A 15,925-nucleotide genomic window follows, 5' to 3' on the forward strand; every position below is an offset into this window, starting at 1 on the left:
AATGTTTGGTTTATCTTGTCACTGTGGATCATCGTGTCCTGCTTTGTTTGAAACAAAGTGAATGGCAAAAGCAGTACATGTTAACAATCAGGTAGAAAAGATCAGTGTGTTCGAAGCAACCGGGGCAGTAGAATGAGAGGCACCAAATTTGGGCTTTTATGGCCTGATATTTTCTTCAGGTAGCATGGCTCTTGCTAGATAAATAACCATAAACTAGGCAGTGGCTTTCAGGAAAGTTAGGTCCTCCAGAAGGTCTGCAGTGAGACATTTAAGGGCCATGCAACTAGCAGATAATTTCTCATTTGTGTGCAGCTCATTCACATGTGGATAATTCAGCACAACTTGTAATATGTGAGCAGAGGGTGAGCTACAACGAAAGAGTGTGTTTGTGTGTATGATGGGATACATACAAGCCCTCCCTGAAGCCATCGATGAGGGCCTGGAACAGTGGCTTGTTGTGGGGGATGGTTTGCAGTATGTTCCCATCATTAGTCACATAACCAATGGCCCACTGGCCCAGCCGAGTACAACTCAGTCTGAAGATGTAACTGTAAGAGATGGAGGGAGGAGAGATGAACATGGTTCACAATGTGCAAAACAATCAGTGCATCCATTTTTGGATGAAAAGTTGATTTACTTTTCTTTTAAAATTAGCATTTATAAGCACAACTACACAGAATCAACTCATGCTCTATTCCACAGTAATTCTCTCATCTTTACACCTGATTATATACATTCTCATTTTGTGTCTCGTTTTTGTTACTTTTATCCATTGTATTCTTCTGTATATGCTACTTTTTGAATTTACTACTGATACTGTATAAAAGTGTTTTTTCCTCTTTAGTAAAATAGTACCTGGCTTTGTATAAAATGCTTCGTATTCAGCCTGGGAGGTGCTTTCCTTTCAAGTTATCATTTGCTCACTCATCAGATATTTTATTTAGGCTCAAAAACTCAGCGTACTGCACAGTCATGTATTCTGGTCTCTTAGCATTGATCCCTCTGTCACAAGAGATAATGTATGCTAAGCACGTTATCAGTTTGAGTATGTGAGCGTTCTCAAATATGTCAAGGTCTCAACAAGATCCCTCATTATTCGTATGATTACATGCGACCACAGCATTGAGCTGCACACCAACCACTTCCTCAGGAGGAACTGTTTACGTGTGTGGGGTCCAGGTATAACTCATGTTGTGGGGACCTTAATCTTTTAACACTGTCACATTATGGTAACTTGTCTCCCTATGGGGACAAAAAGTAAATCCCTGTAATGTAAATCATGTTTATACATGTTTTAGGTTAAGGTTAGGTTTAGGTTAGGGTGAGGCAAGTAGTTACCATGGTTAAAGTTAGAGTAAGTCTCCTGGATATCAATGTTAGTCAATGTAATGTCCAATGAAATCATGGAGAAACGACTGTGTGTGTGTGTACGTAAGTGTGTGTAAGTGTGAGCAGCACTGAACTTATGTGATCAACTTCATTTGAGGACAATTGAAGAGGATTACAACTCGAACACTTCAACAACTGACAAAATGATGTGAAATGGCAACCTTGAACTTTTTCCCTTTGCCTCTCATATTTAACTGAACAAGATCGCTCAAAGGTGCTTTTGCTGCATTGATTAAAGTTCATCAAAGAGCAAATTCTCTGTGTAACTCACATCTGAATAAAAAAAGGATATGTGTGAAAAAAATTGACAGAGGAAGAGTTTTAAATGCAGTCCAGCAAGAAAACTGGATTTGGAGTGAGCCTTGACAACAGCATGATCCCATCTCCAACCACAACAAAGCCACTGAGACAAATAAAGTGTAAGGACAGACGTTACATTGAGAAATGTTCGGTAAAGCGTGAGGTGACTTTTCACTGGATATGTAGGATCGGACTCATCCAAGTGTTTGCATATAAGTTTATTTTTGCATGTGTGTAGGTGCGGTTGTGTGTTTGAGTGTGTCTGAGTGAGTTGAAGTGGTAACATGTTGCAGCTCATCTGAAATGATTGCCTCCGCCCGCACAGCTGTGTGTCTGTCTGTGTGTTTGTTCCACTGTTGGTTCATAACAATGGTTTTCACTCGGAGATCTGCTACCCTCACATTTGCATACTCAGACACTAAGTAAACCCCATCCACATTCCTTACAGACCAACACCATCTTTAGCAGTGTTCCTAAAGGTAGTTTCTTGAGCTGCATTCTTCTTCACCACCAGTAACTTGACATGTTGACATAAAAACCCTCAGCATTGGTACCCCATCAAACACAGCTTGTCAGCATTTGTCCCAGCACATGCCACAGCCACATACATCCACAGATGCACGCACAAACTGTGTCGATTATCTTTTTTTAGAAAGCTGTGATGCAATGAGTTTGAATTTCATAGCTGAAAGTGAGGTGCTGTGTGCAGATTGCACCCACCTGTATACAGTGGATATAAAAAGTCTACACACCCCTGTTCAATTTCAAGGGTTTTGTGATGTAAACAAATGAGACAAAGCTAAATCCTGTCTGAACTTTTTTCACTTTTAATGTGATCTATAACGTGAACAATTCAGTTGAAAATTAAACTGAAATCTTTTAGGAGGAAAAATACAAAAAAAAAACTTACAATAACCTGGTAGCATAAGAGTGGACACCCTTAACCTAATACTTTGTTGAAGCAACTTTTGATTTTATTACAGCACTCAGTCTTTTGGGGTAGGAGTCTAATAGCATGGCACATCTTGACTTGGCAATATTTGCCCACTCTTATTTGCAGAAGGACTCAGTCAGTTTGCCAGGGCATCTTCTGTGCACAGCCTTCTTCCGATCAGCCCACAGATGTTCAATTGGAATAAGGTCTAGGGTCTGGCTGGGTTATTCCAAAACATGAATGTTCTTCTGGTGAAGCCATGATTTTGTTGATTTTAATTTATGCTTTGGGTCGTTGTCGAGCTGATAGGTGAAATTCCTCTTCATCTTCAGCTTTCTAACAGAAGCCTGAAGGTTTGTGCCAAATCTGACTGGTATTATTTAACTGTTCAGAAATCCTTCCACCTTGACTAAGGGCCCTGTTCCAGCTGAAGTAAAACAGCCCCAAAGCATGATGCTGCCACCACCATGCTTCACTGTGGGTATGGTGTTCTTCAGGTGAATATGCAGTTTTGTTTTTGGGCCAAACATACCTTTTTGAATTATGGCCTAAAAGTTCAACCTCGGATTTATCAGACCACAAAACATTTTCTCACATGCTTTTGGAGACTTCATGTACGTTTTTGCTAAATTTAGCCAGGCTTTGATGTTTTTCTTGGTAAGAAAAGTTTCGGTCTTGCCAACCTTCCCCTTAGCCCAAACATACAAAGAATATGGAGGATGTTGTCACATGTAGTACAGAGGCCAGTCCTTGCCAGAAATTCCTGCAGCTCCTTTAATGTAGCTGTCGCCTCTTGATAGCCTCCTGACCAGTTTTCTTCTTGTCTTTTCATAAATTTTGCAGGGATGTCCAGTTCTTGGTAATCTCACTGTTGTGCTGTTTTCTCCACTTGATGATGGCTGTCTTCACTGTGTTCCGTGGTATATCTAATACCTTGGAAATATTTTGAACCCTATCTTGACCGATACCTTTCAACAATGAGATCCCTCTAATGCTTAGGAAGCTCTCTGCGAACCATGGCTCTTGCTGTAGGTTGCAACTAACAGAATGTCGGGTAAATCCTATAAGAACAGTTGAACTTTATTTGGGATTAATCAGAGTCACTGTAAATGATGGCAGGTGTGTACTGACTACTATTTAACATGAGTTTGAATTTCATTGGTGTTAACTTTGAATACAGCCACATCCCCAGTTATAAGAGGGTGTTCACACTTATGCATTCATTTAGTTTTTTATTTTTATTTTTCCCTCTAAAAGATTTCAGTTTGTTTTTTCAACTGAATTGTTCACGTTATAGGTCACATTAAAGGTGGAAAAGTTCAGACTGGATTTATCTTTGTCTCATTTGTTTACATCACAAAAACCTTGCATATTAACAGGGGTGTGTACACTTTTTATATCCACTGTATATATAGGTATCCAACTCCACAGTTTAAACTGGTCTAAAACAGGATATCCTTCGATGAAAAATATTTCTGCTGTTTGTTTAAGGGATCATTTACACTCTGATGCTATCATGAGGTTGGAAACATAGGTATGACATGGACTATGAATATATAAGACAGTAATAAGACGATTTCGGAAGGTTACTCAGATTGTGACTCAGACGTGTGACAGTAAAGGATGAGATTCATGACATACATAATCCAAATGGAAATTCAGAAACAGTCAATATTTCTGAATGATATTTTCAGCTTTACAGCTTCAAACATGATCATATTAATAAATTAGACCAGTGAGGGTTCATGAGGTGTTTCTCTCTAGCTCTGCTGGAAAGAAATTTCGACACTTTTAGATGAATAAAAATGTATCTATGTAAACAGCAAAGCAGAATCTGATCAAGCTTCAGGCCTTTGCACACTGGATGCATGGATTTCATGTGATTAATTCATACGTTATTATTATTTTCAAACTTGTACCCAGCTATTGCAAGAATTCACTTCAGTGATGTAATTTGGCTAAGCAAACCTTCATAGCTGATCTCAGCCTCAAGTAGGGCTGTAACGGTACACAAAAGTCACGGTTAAGTACGTACCTCGGTTTTGAGGTCCTGGCTTGGTACATTTTCGGTACGGTAGAAACGAGGAGAAAATATTAAACCGATTGTCTATTTATTTTTATTCAACCCTGGTTAGGTGTGTCTTTCGTACCTACGTAATTTTTAGTAAACACTTATTAATGAAAATAATAATAATAATTAAATTAACTGTACTTAAGATTAAGATACATTTATTTGTCCCAAACACATGCACAGACATGGACAGGCACACTCATGCAGGTAGGGAAATTTAACCTATGCTTTTAACCCATCTGGTGAAGGATACACAGAGCAGTGAGCAGCCATGTATGGCGCACAGGTAGCAGATGTTGGGGAGTAAGGTGCCTTGCTCAGGGGCACTAGACAGGGTAGGGAGAATCCTCTTGGATTTTTGGACAGATCAATCCAGGTTCGTCTTTTTGTTGTTTCTCCGTGGAGTCTAACCAGAGACGAACCAGAGACCTTTTCTGCCCATAGTCCAAGTTTCTGCCACTAGTCCACCGCCTCTCTTAAACTGCAGTTATTGTATTGTATGATTAACATTATCAAATATACATATTTGTATTAGTCCACATTGTTTGTAGAGTGTGGCCCTACTGGCACTAACAATTTCCCCTCTGTGGAGAACACTCTCATGCTAGGACAATTAGAGTTAGGGTTGCGCAATGTCGGCTTTTGTAGGATCTACTTGTCTTTGAAGTGTTCGCACACAGCGGAGTTAACTGATGAGGTAGGGTCTTCACACTGTTGTCGCTATGACCAGAGCCGACCGCACATCCGGTCCATCGCTAAAGTTGTCCCTTGGAATTTGAGACGCACAAAAATAAGTTCCGCACATGGACTAACTCAGTTGTTCGATACATGTGCGTACCGAACTGAGAGGACCGTACCAACTTTTTTGGGTTCAGATATATGTACCGCTACAACTCTAGCCTCAAGTAAAGAAAGCAAGAGGTGACCAGTGAACAGTAAATCCTAATCCACTTTGATGTTTTGGATTGAACAAAGGCCAGTGTTATTGAAAATGTTGAAGAAAATACAAACCGCTTTATGTGACCACGGGTGGAATGTGAAAGGTTGGCCAGCTAATTGAAAATTACATTTATTCCATAGCGGGGATGTTTGAGGTTATAGACGTTTTAAGACCATCATCTCCTCTGCTTTTGTCCCTACTTTATAGAGTTTGTTATTATGCTCCCATATCGTGTGTCTGTGGCCTGTGCCTATATACAGTGCCAAGTCTTCAAGTCTGTGTGGCTTAATCAGAATCAGAAAGTATTTATTGCCAAGTAGGTTTACACCTTCAATGAATTGTCTCTGGTTATTGGTGCATACAAAGAACATAGAAACATAAAAACATAAAAACACAATAAATACAACCCACATAAGAAAAGCAATAAAAAAACTGAATTAACTAACAAAACAAGACAAAGCAGCGTGAAGCAGCCGTCCGCGGCACCATCTTAGATAATATAGCTCACCATGGGACTTTGGGTTGGCCAAACAAGGCTGAATATGTCGTTTCTACCTTTCCAAAGCCTATAAGGGAATTTTTATTTGTTTGAGGTCATTCCAGTGCAAAGTCCATGAGCTTAGAGGAAACGCACAGAGAGCACGAGTACGAGAAAAACCACTGACCTTCTGCAGTCAGCCAAACAATATGGCTGTGGATACTAAAAATTTGAAAACCCCTTTGGCTCATGCACTATAAGCAGCAAATATTCATTCATATAACAAGATGTCCTCATTGAGTTCCGTTTTGGGTTGACACTATACAATGTGTCGAGGCTGATGGCTGGACTATGATAGTCAAGCCCGAAAAGCTGATTCCGTTTCTGCTGGCATGGGGTTTAGTCTCAACACTTTAATCCCCCCAGAGATCCTACATGCCCCAGGGACCACCGGAATTACCATCCCACAGGAAATGACACAGGCGGTGGAGGAAGAGGAAACAGAAGCTGGGCTACGCGCTAAGCTGAAGACTAACCCATACAGACCAATCCTCCAATGTTTGTTCTTTGCCAAATCTAGGTCTCTTACAAACTCCTTCCAAAACCAATGCAAATGCTGGCTATACAAGGTTTTTACGACAGGAGACAGTGGAAACACTACCGCTTTTGTCCACAGAGGAGCCAAAGTCAATGAAAATGAAAAGTTCCTTGTAATTAAATTAAAGAGTATTTTCTCTCAGCAGTCGCCAAAATTCTTGATTGTTGTATTATTTCAACTAGCTTGGGATAATGTTTGTTAGGATTTGGCACTTTACAAATAAAATGTAATTGATATGAATTATCCAATTTATGGTCATCAAACTAGTCTAACTTTTGGCACATGGGTAATTGGACAAAAATAGCACATGACACTTTTGTGGGAAAATAAAATAAGGACAATATAATGTCATATTAACTAAGCATAGCTATAGCTGGGGTGGAGTCAAAATACATCAGCCATCATTGACAGCAGGCAGATATGATATCAATTGCACATTTTTGGACAGTGTCTTAAGAAGGTACTGCTCTTTCTGTTCACATCAATACTGACAGACAAAGCTGTGTACCATCAGCTGTGGTATCAACTGAGAGTGAATGTCACCTTGTCAATTTGGTAAAATTACAGAAAGTGATTCAGCTCTAAACCACTCTAATCCTCAGGTGTACTTACGCTCCATCATTCTTCAACATATGCACAGTTTTTAATTTCTGGTTGGGTTGACTTATGTGAAACTGCTGTGTAGTATTTTCCATGTAATTAACAACTGTTAGGTACTTGAAAAACCACTCAGTAACCATACCTTCCAGGCTTGTTGATATACTTGTGCAGTCGGGCTTTGACTTCATCATAGGTAAGGAAGGCCATGTACCCGGGGTGTGTCACTGCTAGGAAGTTCCAGTTCCTCAGAATTGATCCCCATGGCTGAAAAAAGACCATCCAGAGTTGTTAACACAAAACAAATTATTACACATTCTACATATATTATGCTCAACATCAAGTGATAAAGTGTAGGTTAACTTGGCTGCGTCTGAATTCTCTGAGTGTCACCAAACAGGAAAAACAAAGTGAATGTACGAGAGAGAAAATGCTTAGGGCTAAGGTCTCTGATGTCCAGCCAGCTCCACAACTAAGAGCATGAGAAGCAGCTTGTGCACTGCAACTCACTGTGTTTGGCTTTGTTTACTGCTGGTTTGAGGTTCATTGCAGGACAGAGTTATACAGATGACAAAATGGTTGATGGTGAACAGAACTAGCTAATATTATGCTGAGGGGAGGAGTCAGTTTACTTGACTGCTCAGCAGCAAAGATTTAATAAATGATCTTTGAAATAAATGTGTTATCAACAAGACATTAATGTGTAACTTTATATGCACATATAAAAGAGACACTTCACAACACAACACAAAGACAGGAGAACAAAAAATGTGTATGTCTATCTTTAATGACACAGTGATTATTTCCATCCTGTGTAACAACCACACTTCCGGCTTAAAGCAACACTATAACCAGCAACAGCTTCCTGTACAGCCAAATATAGTAATTCATTTCATCGAGCTCATTAACAGAAAAACTAAGCCTATATTCATTTCTTGTCTGGAACTCTAACTGCACCAAAATGAAATCCGGCCAAACTTGTATACTGCTCATGATTGATGGCTTCATGAACTGAAACTCCTCTAACAAACTCACCTCTATGTAGACTTCTTGATAAAAAAAATCTATGTTTCCTCACTGAATATCAGAGACAAACACTGTTTAACCTACAGTTAATTACACTTAAACTTGCTGGGTATGACTCTAGTAGTTTAAGCCACTACCTTTCGATCAGTAACCCACTTTCACCATTCTCCACCTACAAGTTAGTGTACCAATGATTTTGAGGCTTATTTTATTTTAAGGTAAATGAGATGCATAATGTTGCTGAAATCCCAATTTCAGAATTCTGCCTCTTGAAAAAAGAACATTGGTATCGACAGCGAAGCGGTTTTCATTAGATCCCCTGAATTAAGAGCATAAAGATTGTGTTGGAAGGGATCAGTGGGGCTGCCAGTTGGCTCGGTGTGGTGCCACGTCTTTCACCTCCATGCAGCCTGTTAGCTGAGCTCACCAGGGACAATAATCCGCTGCCCAAACTGTATAGGTGGTTTGGCAATGAATAACTGGCCTTTGGGCTGAGAAGGCAATGGAGTAAGCCCTAACCACTCTGTGAGTTTGTTGATCTGAGCAGTACACTGGAGAGTGGCCCTGCCCAAAGGGGCAGGTCGGCAGCCAAATGGAAAAATACACTTAACTATTGAGTGGGACACAGTCAGACTGGAAAGCAAGCGAAACACTGTTCTGTCATTCATTGGTTCCATCACACATTTTGTACATTTGCATGAGAGTAAAACTAGTTTCCACAGTCAATAACTTAAGTAATTAAGCATAAGACCTGCCCAACCTTACAAATGTTTGGCACATTTTTGTACTTTGTTATATGATCCCTCGCTTGTCTCCACCAGGATTCCCAAACAGTGAATCAACAGGCCAGGGACATTAGGCCAACCATAGGGGACTAACATACAAGTTACACCAGCCTTGAAGTGGCTTCCCAGGTAACTACTATCTACCACTGTATTTGCTTTAGCACACTGACAGCCCATGAGTTTATGAAAACTCAAAAAGCGATAAATCTGAGGTTTCAGTTTGTTTTTAACCTCTTAAAAGCAATACATCCTGACAAAATCAGTCTAGTATTCACATGCTTATTTTTCATGCTTAGAGTAAACGTGCAAAGTACAAAGGTTGTGCCAAAGTAAAGCATCACTTTGAGGCCTCACCGCCCACACGCCATCTTGAAGCCACATGGGCCTGTAATCTGGCAACAGAAGGGAGCTAAAGCCACATAGGGTACAACCATAATTTTCAAAGAGGAACAAAAATAGAACTGAAAATATACAAATATGCAATAGCAAAATGGTTTTTCTATATTTATTTTTCAAGAATGCGTTCAACATCCATATGTATGAGAAAAGGTTTATTTCAGTTTAGGGCAATACTACACTTCAGCAAAAATAAACTAGGGGCTAGGAAGATTCCTTGATCAGATATCCTGTCTACAACATAAAGCCACCACCATGTCTGCATCATCCATCTCTGCCATTTTTGAAACTTCCTATCATACGAGCAGACACGGTATAAGCACAGCTTGGAGAAGGGAACACCTGCAGATGTGTCAACACATGTAATAACAACACCAGCCTTTTCAAGCATCCTTTTGTTTTAATGCTTTCTGTTTCTGGTTTATCCTCGGGGGTCTCAGAAAGGATTACTCCAGAATGACATAGCTTTTCTGGTCTCCCTGTTTTAAATGTGGCACTTATGGGTGTCATTGCTTGCAGTAAGCTGACTGACTGAGTTTGTATGTCACATCAAAGGAAGATTTAAAATACAACTCAGGCTAGCACGGATCCAAAACACATTTTTTTTCCTTTTTTGCAAAAATCATTCACAAAAAAGATGCGTACAAAAGTTAAAACAAACTAGAGGCACTGCATATGTAATAGGTTGAAAATGCCATGCATCCAGTTTTTAGTTTAACAGATACCCCCCCTATTTTTGAAATATAACTGAACCATTCTCACAGTTGTCATGACAGTTGTGCTCCACGCCAGTGGGTGGCGCTGTGGAGCAGCGGTGGATCTGAGGAACTTCTGTTTGCACGGTCTCAGTAAGTGCGCACTTCACATTAAATCTGAGGTCCTGCTGAACAAGACGTGTCTAACAGGTGTCTTCTTAAATCCACAGGTAAGACAATGGTCTGTTTCATAATTAGTTTGTCAAGTGTGGATGTTATGTTAGATGAGTTTGGATGATAGTAAAACGTGTGGTTGAAGTACGAAAATGTATAGTTTAGTGACTCGTCTTCCTGATGGGCTCCGTCAGCGGGTGCACGTACTTTTTATTTTTTGAAATTAAGTTTTAACCACTTTTGTAATAATTCTGTAATGTAACATTATTCTTAAAGGTGCAAAAGTATTTGTAGCCAGCACTTGGCGCATGTTTACTTGTCATGTTATATGTTCACAAGCTTTAACGGCCACAGCCGATTCGCGCCATTTTATGAGAGGTCGCTGAGGAGTTGGAGCCTGTGCGTGTTGAGTGTAAAATGGCGATATGTGTGATGGAAGAGTGTTAAAAACAGGAATTGGTTTATGTTACGTGTGTATGAGAAATATTCAGGGTGTATGTGTCTGTGTTTAATTAGAGTAGCGTGTGGATGAGTCAGTGTAGTAATTTATGCCCAGAAAATGTGTTTTAGTCTTTTTAATTATTTATGTTATGTATTTTGTATTTATTTTTTATGTTAATAGAATTGAAATGAATGATGTGTGAGTTTTGTATGTTGTGATATTATTGACACATTAAATCTGAGGTCCTGCTGAACAAGACGTGTCTAACAGGTGTCTTCTTAAATCCACAGATTTATATGTCTATCGGTTACACAGTGCTCTCTAGCCCAGGGGTGTCATTCGTACGGCCCGCGGGCCGGATCAGGCCCGCTTACGGGTTTAATCCCGCAAGATGATTTTGCCATGCATAAAAATGAAACAGAAACTGCTGTTCTGAATTTGTCCACTGGATGGCACAATAGCAATTCTGTTAAGCAAGCAAACTGTTTATACCAGGGGTGAGTAAGAAGGCTACAGCTAGTCCGGAGCTAGCTTGCCATTCTGAGACAACAGAGAAGAGAGAAGGTGAATGAATTGTTGGCGGGTCTGAAGAAACAGCAGTCTGTGTTTACTCATAGCCGAGAAATCAGTGACGCTGCAGTGAAAGCCAGCTACCTTATTGCTAATGAAATTGCAGTGGCTTCAAAGCCATTTAGCGAGGGGGAATTTGTGAAAACATGCATGCTGAAGGCTGCAGAGATTGTGTGCCCTGAAAAGCGCCAGGCTTTTGCAAATATCAGCCTGACAAGAAACACAGTTGCAGACAGGATTTCTGATCTTTCTGTGGATTTGGACAGCCAATTGAAGCGCAGAGTAAAGTAATTTATTGCATTTTCAGTTGCAATTGACGAAAGCACGGACATTACAGATGTTGCGCAACTGGCCATATTCATCCGCGGAGTTGATGACACTTTGACCGTCACCGAGGAGTTCGTGGAGTTGGTGCCAATGACGGATACTACAACAGCAGCTGATATTTTCACCGCACTCGTCGGCGCCCTGGACAGGATCGGAGTGGACTGGTCCCGCGCTGTCAGCCTGGCTACAGATGGTGCACCCTCAATGATCGGGAGAAAAGCAGGTGTTGTGACAAAGTTCAGAGAGAAAGTGCAGACTGCAAATGGAGGATGTGATTTTTGGACTTTTCACTGTATTTTGCATCAGGAGGCTTTGTGTTGCAAGTCATTAAAGATGGATAACGTCATGAAGGTGGTCATCAAAACTGTTAATTTCATCCGATCCAGAGGCCTGAATCACCGTCAGTTTGACAGCCTTCTCAGAGAGAAAGACCACAACTATGGGCTGCCATACCACACAGAGGTAAGATGGTTAAGCCGAGGTGCTGTACTAGGGGTTTCTTTGAATTACGAGAGAAAATTGAACAGTTCATGGAAAAAAAGGGCAAACCAGTGTTGGAATTTCAGTCCACGGAATGGATGCAGGACCTTGCATTTATGGTGGATGTTACAGAGCATTTTAATAACTTGAACAAATTGCTGCAAGGGCGCAACAAAGTTGTCACTCAGTATTATGACAGCATATGTGCGTTCAAGTTGAAGCTGGCATTGTGGGAGACGCAACTCGCAGGTGGTGATGCAGCTCACTTTCCTTGTCTGAAAGATGTGTGCGCGACCCAACAAGCCGCAGACATGAAGCGGTTTAAAGATAAAATAACGGGACTATTGTGGGAGTTTGAGCAACGCTTTCAGATTTTTGGTGAACTGGAGAAAGACTTCAAAGTTTTGCTCGCCATTCACCGCGAATGCCTCTAATCTGCCTGTTAACATCCAACTTGAAATAATAGACTTGCAGTGTGACTCAGATTTGAAGGGCAAATTTGCCGCAGCTGGCTTGGACACATTTTATCAGTATCTCTTGCCACGTTACCCGAACTTGACAGCCCTTTCTGCAAAAGTGTTGTGCATGTTTGGAACCACATACAGTGCCTTGCATAAGTATTCACCCCCCTTGGACTTTTTCCCATTATGGACTGTTTCTAACTGGAATTCAAATTAAACTTTTTCCCGTCTGATCAACAAAACATGCATAGTACTTTGGAGGTGCAAAATAAATTTTATTGTGACACAAACAATAATGAGAACAAAAAAGTTGACATCTGTTGGGTGCATAAGTATTCACCCCCCTGTGACAATACATGGTAGAACACCCTTTCACTGCAATTACAGCTGCAAGTCTTAGGGGTATGTCTCTACCAGCTTTTCTTGGCAAAAAAGATGAAGCTCAGTCAGATTGGATGGAGACCGTCTGTGAACCGCAATCTTCAAGTCTTGCCATAGATTCTCTATTGGATTGAGGTCTGGGCTTTGACTGGGCCATTTTAAGACATTAACATTCTTTAATCCAAACCATTCCTTTGTAGCTCTGGCTGTATGTTTAGGGTCATTGTCCTGCTGGAAGATGAACCTCCGCCCCAGTCTCAAGTCTTTTGCAGACTGCATCAGATTTTCTTCAAGGATTTCCCTGTATTTGGCTCCATCCATCTTTCCCTCTATTCTGACCAGTTTCCCTGTACCTGCTGAAGAGAAGCATCCCCACAGCATGATGCTACCACCACCATGTTTCACTGTTGGGATGGTGTGCTCAGGGTGATGGACAGTGTTGGGTTTTTGCCACACATAGCGTTTTGCATTGAGGCCAAAAAGTTCAATTTTGGTCTCACCTAACCCTAACCCAGATTTGTGGAGTAGACGACTAATAGTTGTCCTGTGGACAGATTCTCCCACCTCAGCTGTGGATCTCTGCAACTCCTCCAGACTAACCATGGGCCTCCTGGTTGCTTCTCTGATTAATTTTCTCCTTGTCCGACTCTTCAGTTTAGGTGGACGGCCTCCTCTTGGTAGGTTTGCGGTTGTGCCATATTCTTTCCATTTTCTTATGATGGATTTTATGGTGCTCAGAGAGATGTTCAAAGCTCTGGATATTTTTTTATAACCTAACCCTGCTTCATATTTCTCCACAACTTTATCCCTGACCTGTTTGGTGAGCTCCTTGGTCTTCATGATGCTGTTTGTTCAGTAATGATCTCCAACAAACTCTGAGTCCTTCACAGAACAGGTGTATTTAAACTGAGATTAAATTGCAGACAGGTGGACCCTATTTACTAATTATGTGACTTGCAAATGTGACTTGTGAATGCAATTGGTCGCACCAGATCTTTGTTAGGGGTTTCACAGTAAAGGGGGTGAATACATATGCACTCAACACTTTTCAGATTTTTATTTGTAAATAATTGTGAAATCCATGTAGTATTTCCCCCCACTTCCAAATGATGCACTATTTTGTGTTGGTCCATTGCATAAACTCACGATGAAATACATTTTAATCTGTGGTTATACCATGACAAAATGTAGAAAAGTCCAAAGGGGGTGAATATTTATGCAAGGCACTGTATCTTTGTGAGCAAGTTTTCTCTGTAATGAGCATCAATAAAACAAAGTTGCGCTCAAGGCTCACGCAAAAGCACTTGAATGACATCCTGAAATTGGCTGCCACTCAAGATGTGACGCCTGATATTGATGCACTTGTGAAAGCTAAAAGATGCCAGGTTTCAGGAGTGAAATAAACAATGCGTAACCCCACTTAAAATGCTGCATGAGACACTGCACCTTGATATAATTCTGTGAAAATGATTGTCTTCTGTGGAAATTTAAAGAAAGTGAGTGATTTACTGTAATAATGTCAGTCACTTCAGTTCATAAGTTTGGTTTGTTGAAATTGTTCATGCAATGCACAGCTTTTATTTTTCTATCAATAAATAGTTTAGCCTACAAGGCAGGGAGTAACTCAACCCTCTTGAATAGTTTCTACCTCAGTTTGTATGGTTTGTCGAGTTTGCACAGGATTAATATGTGGAAATGACAAATGAGGTATGTGATACCTAGAAGAGTTGTTTTATTTATTTATTCATTATTTATTTTTATTTTGTTCAATCCCAGGAAGGCTGTGACTTAAAGTTAAATTTTTTTGTAGATACACTGAGACGAAGTCTAAGTTCCAATCACTAAGGCATTGTGTTCTTGAAATTGCACCAATTTTTTTCCACAGAATTTTCAACTAGCTTGAAGAGTTTTGTCAAGAGGATCATTTGTGATGTGTACATTTTCAGAATGTGCTTGTTCTATTGTTGCTTGTTCGATGTGTAAATTTTCAGAATGTGCTTGTTCTATTTTGGACCAAAATAAACAAAGAAAACAATCTGAAGTTGTCATTATTTTTAGGTTATTATGCCATGATTTTACCGGCCCGGCCCACTTGAGAATAGATTTTCCTCCATGTGGCCCCTGAGCTAAAATGAGTTTGACACCCCTGCTCTAGCCTGTGGAACCCGTGCTGCTGGCCCAGATTCCCCTAGATCTGGTGCCGGTAACACATACAAATGTCCAAACCTGTTGTATGGAACCGAGAGTAAAGCACTTGTGCATGTGTGAAAAAGATTCACAGTTATGTTTCGACCAACCTGGAAAAGGCGTGTGAAGATGTCAAACTCAAACACAGAAATGTAGTCGTTGCAGGTGAGATCGATGGTGGATTTGAGGGCCATGGCTTCAAGGCCCGAGCTGATGGGATGCAGTTCGTGAAGGCACTGTCGGAAGACTTTCCATGGCACTATTGTCCTGAAAAAGAGCAACAAGTCCAAAAATAAAATCATGGCTACAAGCAGCTTGTGTTATAACTGGTGTTTTATCAAATATCATCAAATACATCCATTAGCTATACCAACTTATCTGAGAGGCATGGGGAGGGGGGAGCCAATCCCAGCTTACTTTAGGCTACTAATGGGTTACACAGGGCACCAGCCTATCACAGGGCAGCTTTTGGATTTTGCTCTCCAGCTATGTATCTTTATTTAGTAAAATGTATATTTGAGAATACAATAGAAGGTCTACAAAAAGACATATGATACAAATTCACAGCTCATGTGTGAAGATTCTTAAGAAAGAGTAAATGGTTTTCAGATAACACAGAGTAAAAAAAGTGAGGACCTCACCCCTGACTGGTAGAAATGTATACTTTTCATTTGATGGTGCCTTGACAAAGGAA

The 15,925-nt window shown here is 40.5% G+C and overlaps 1 protein-coding gene across 3 annotated transcripts in view; it reads right to left on the minus strand.

Annotated features, from left to right (window-relative positions):
* The window catches only part of cblb (Cbl proto-oncogene B, E3 ubiquitin protein ligase), a 67,947-nt gene that overhangs the window by 23,832 nt on the left and 28,190 nt on the right, over positions 1 to 15,925 (minus strand). For all 3 annotated transcript variants that reach the window (XM_062406324.1, XM_062406323.1, XM_062406322.1), the window contains exons 5-7: positions 15,342 to 15,498; positions 7,453 to 7,574; positions 411 to 548 (exon numbers count right to left, since the gene is read on the minus strand). In XM_062406324.1, the coding sequence (XP_062262308.1) occupies positions 411 to 548; positions 7,453 to 7,574; positions 15,342 to 15,498 (417 nt within the window). The remainder of the gene's footprint in view (positions 1 to 410; positions 549 to 7,452; positions 7,575 to 15,341; positions 15,499 to 15,925) is intronic.

This window comes from Platichthys flesus, chromosome 15, assembly GCF_949316205.1.
Source record: "Platichthys flesus chromosome 15, fPlaFle2.1, whole genome shotgun sequence".
Lineage (NCBI taxonomy): Eukaryota > Metazoa > Chordata > Actinopteri > Pleuronectiformes > Pleuronectidae > Platichthys > Platichthys flesus.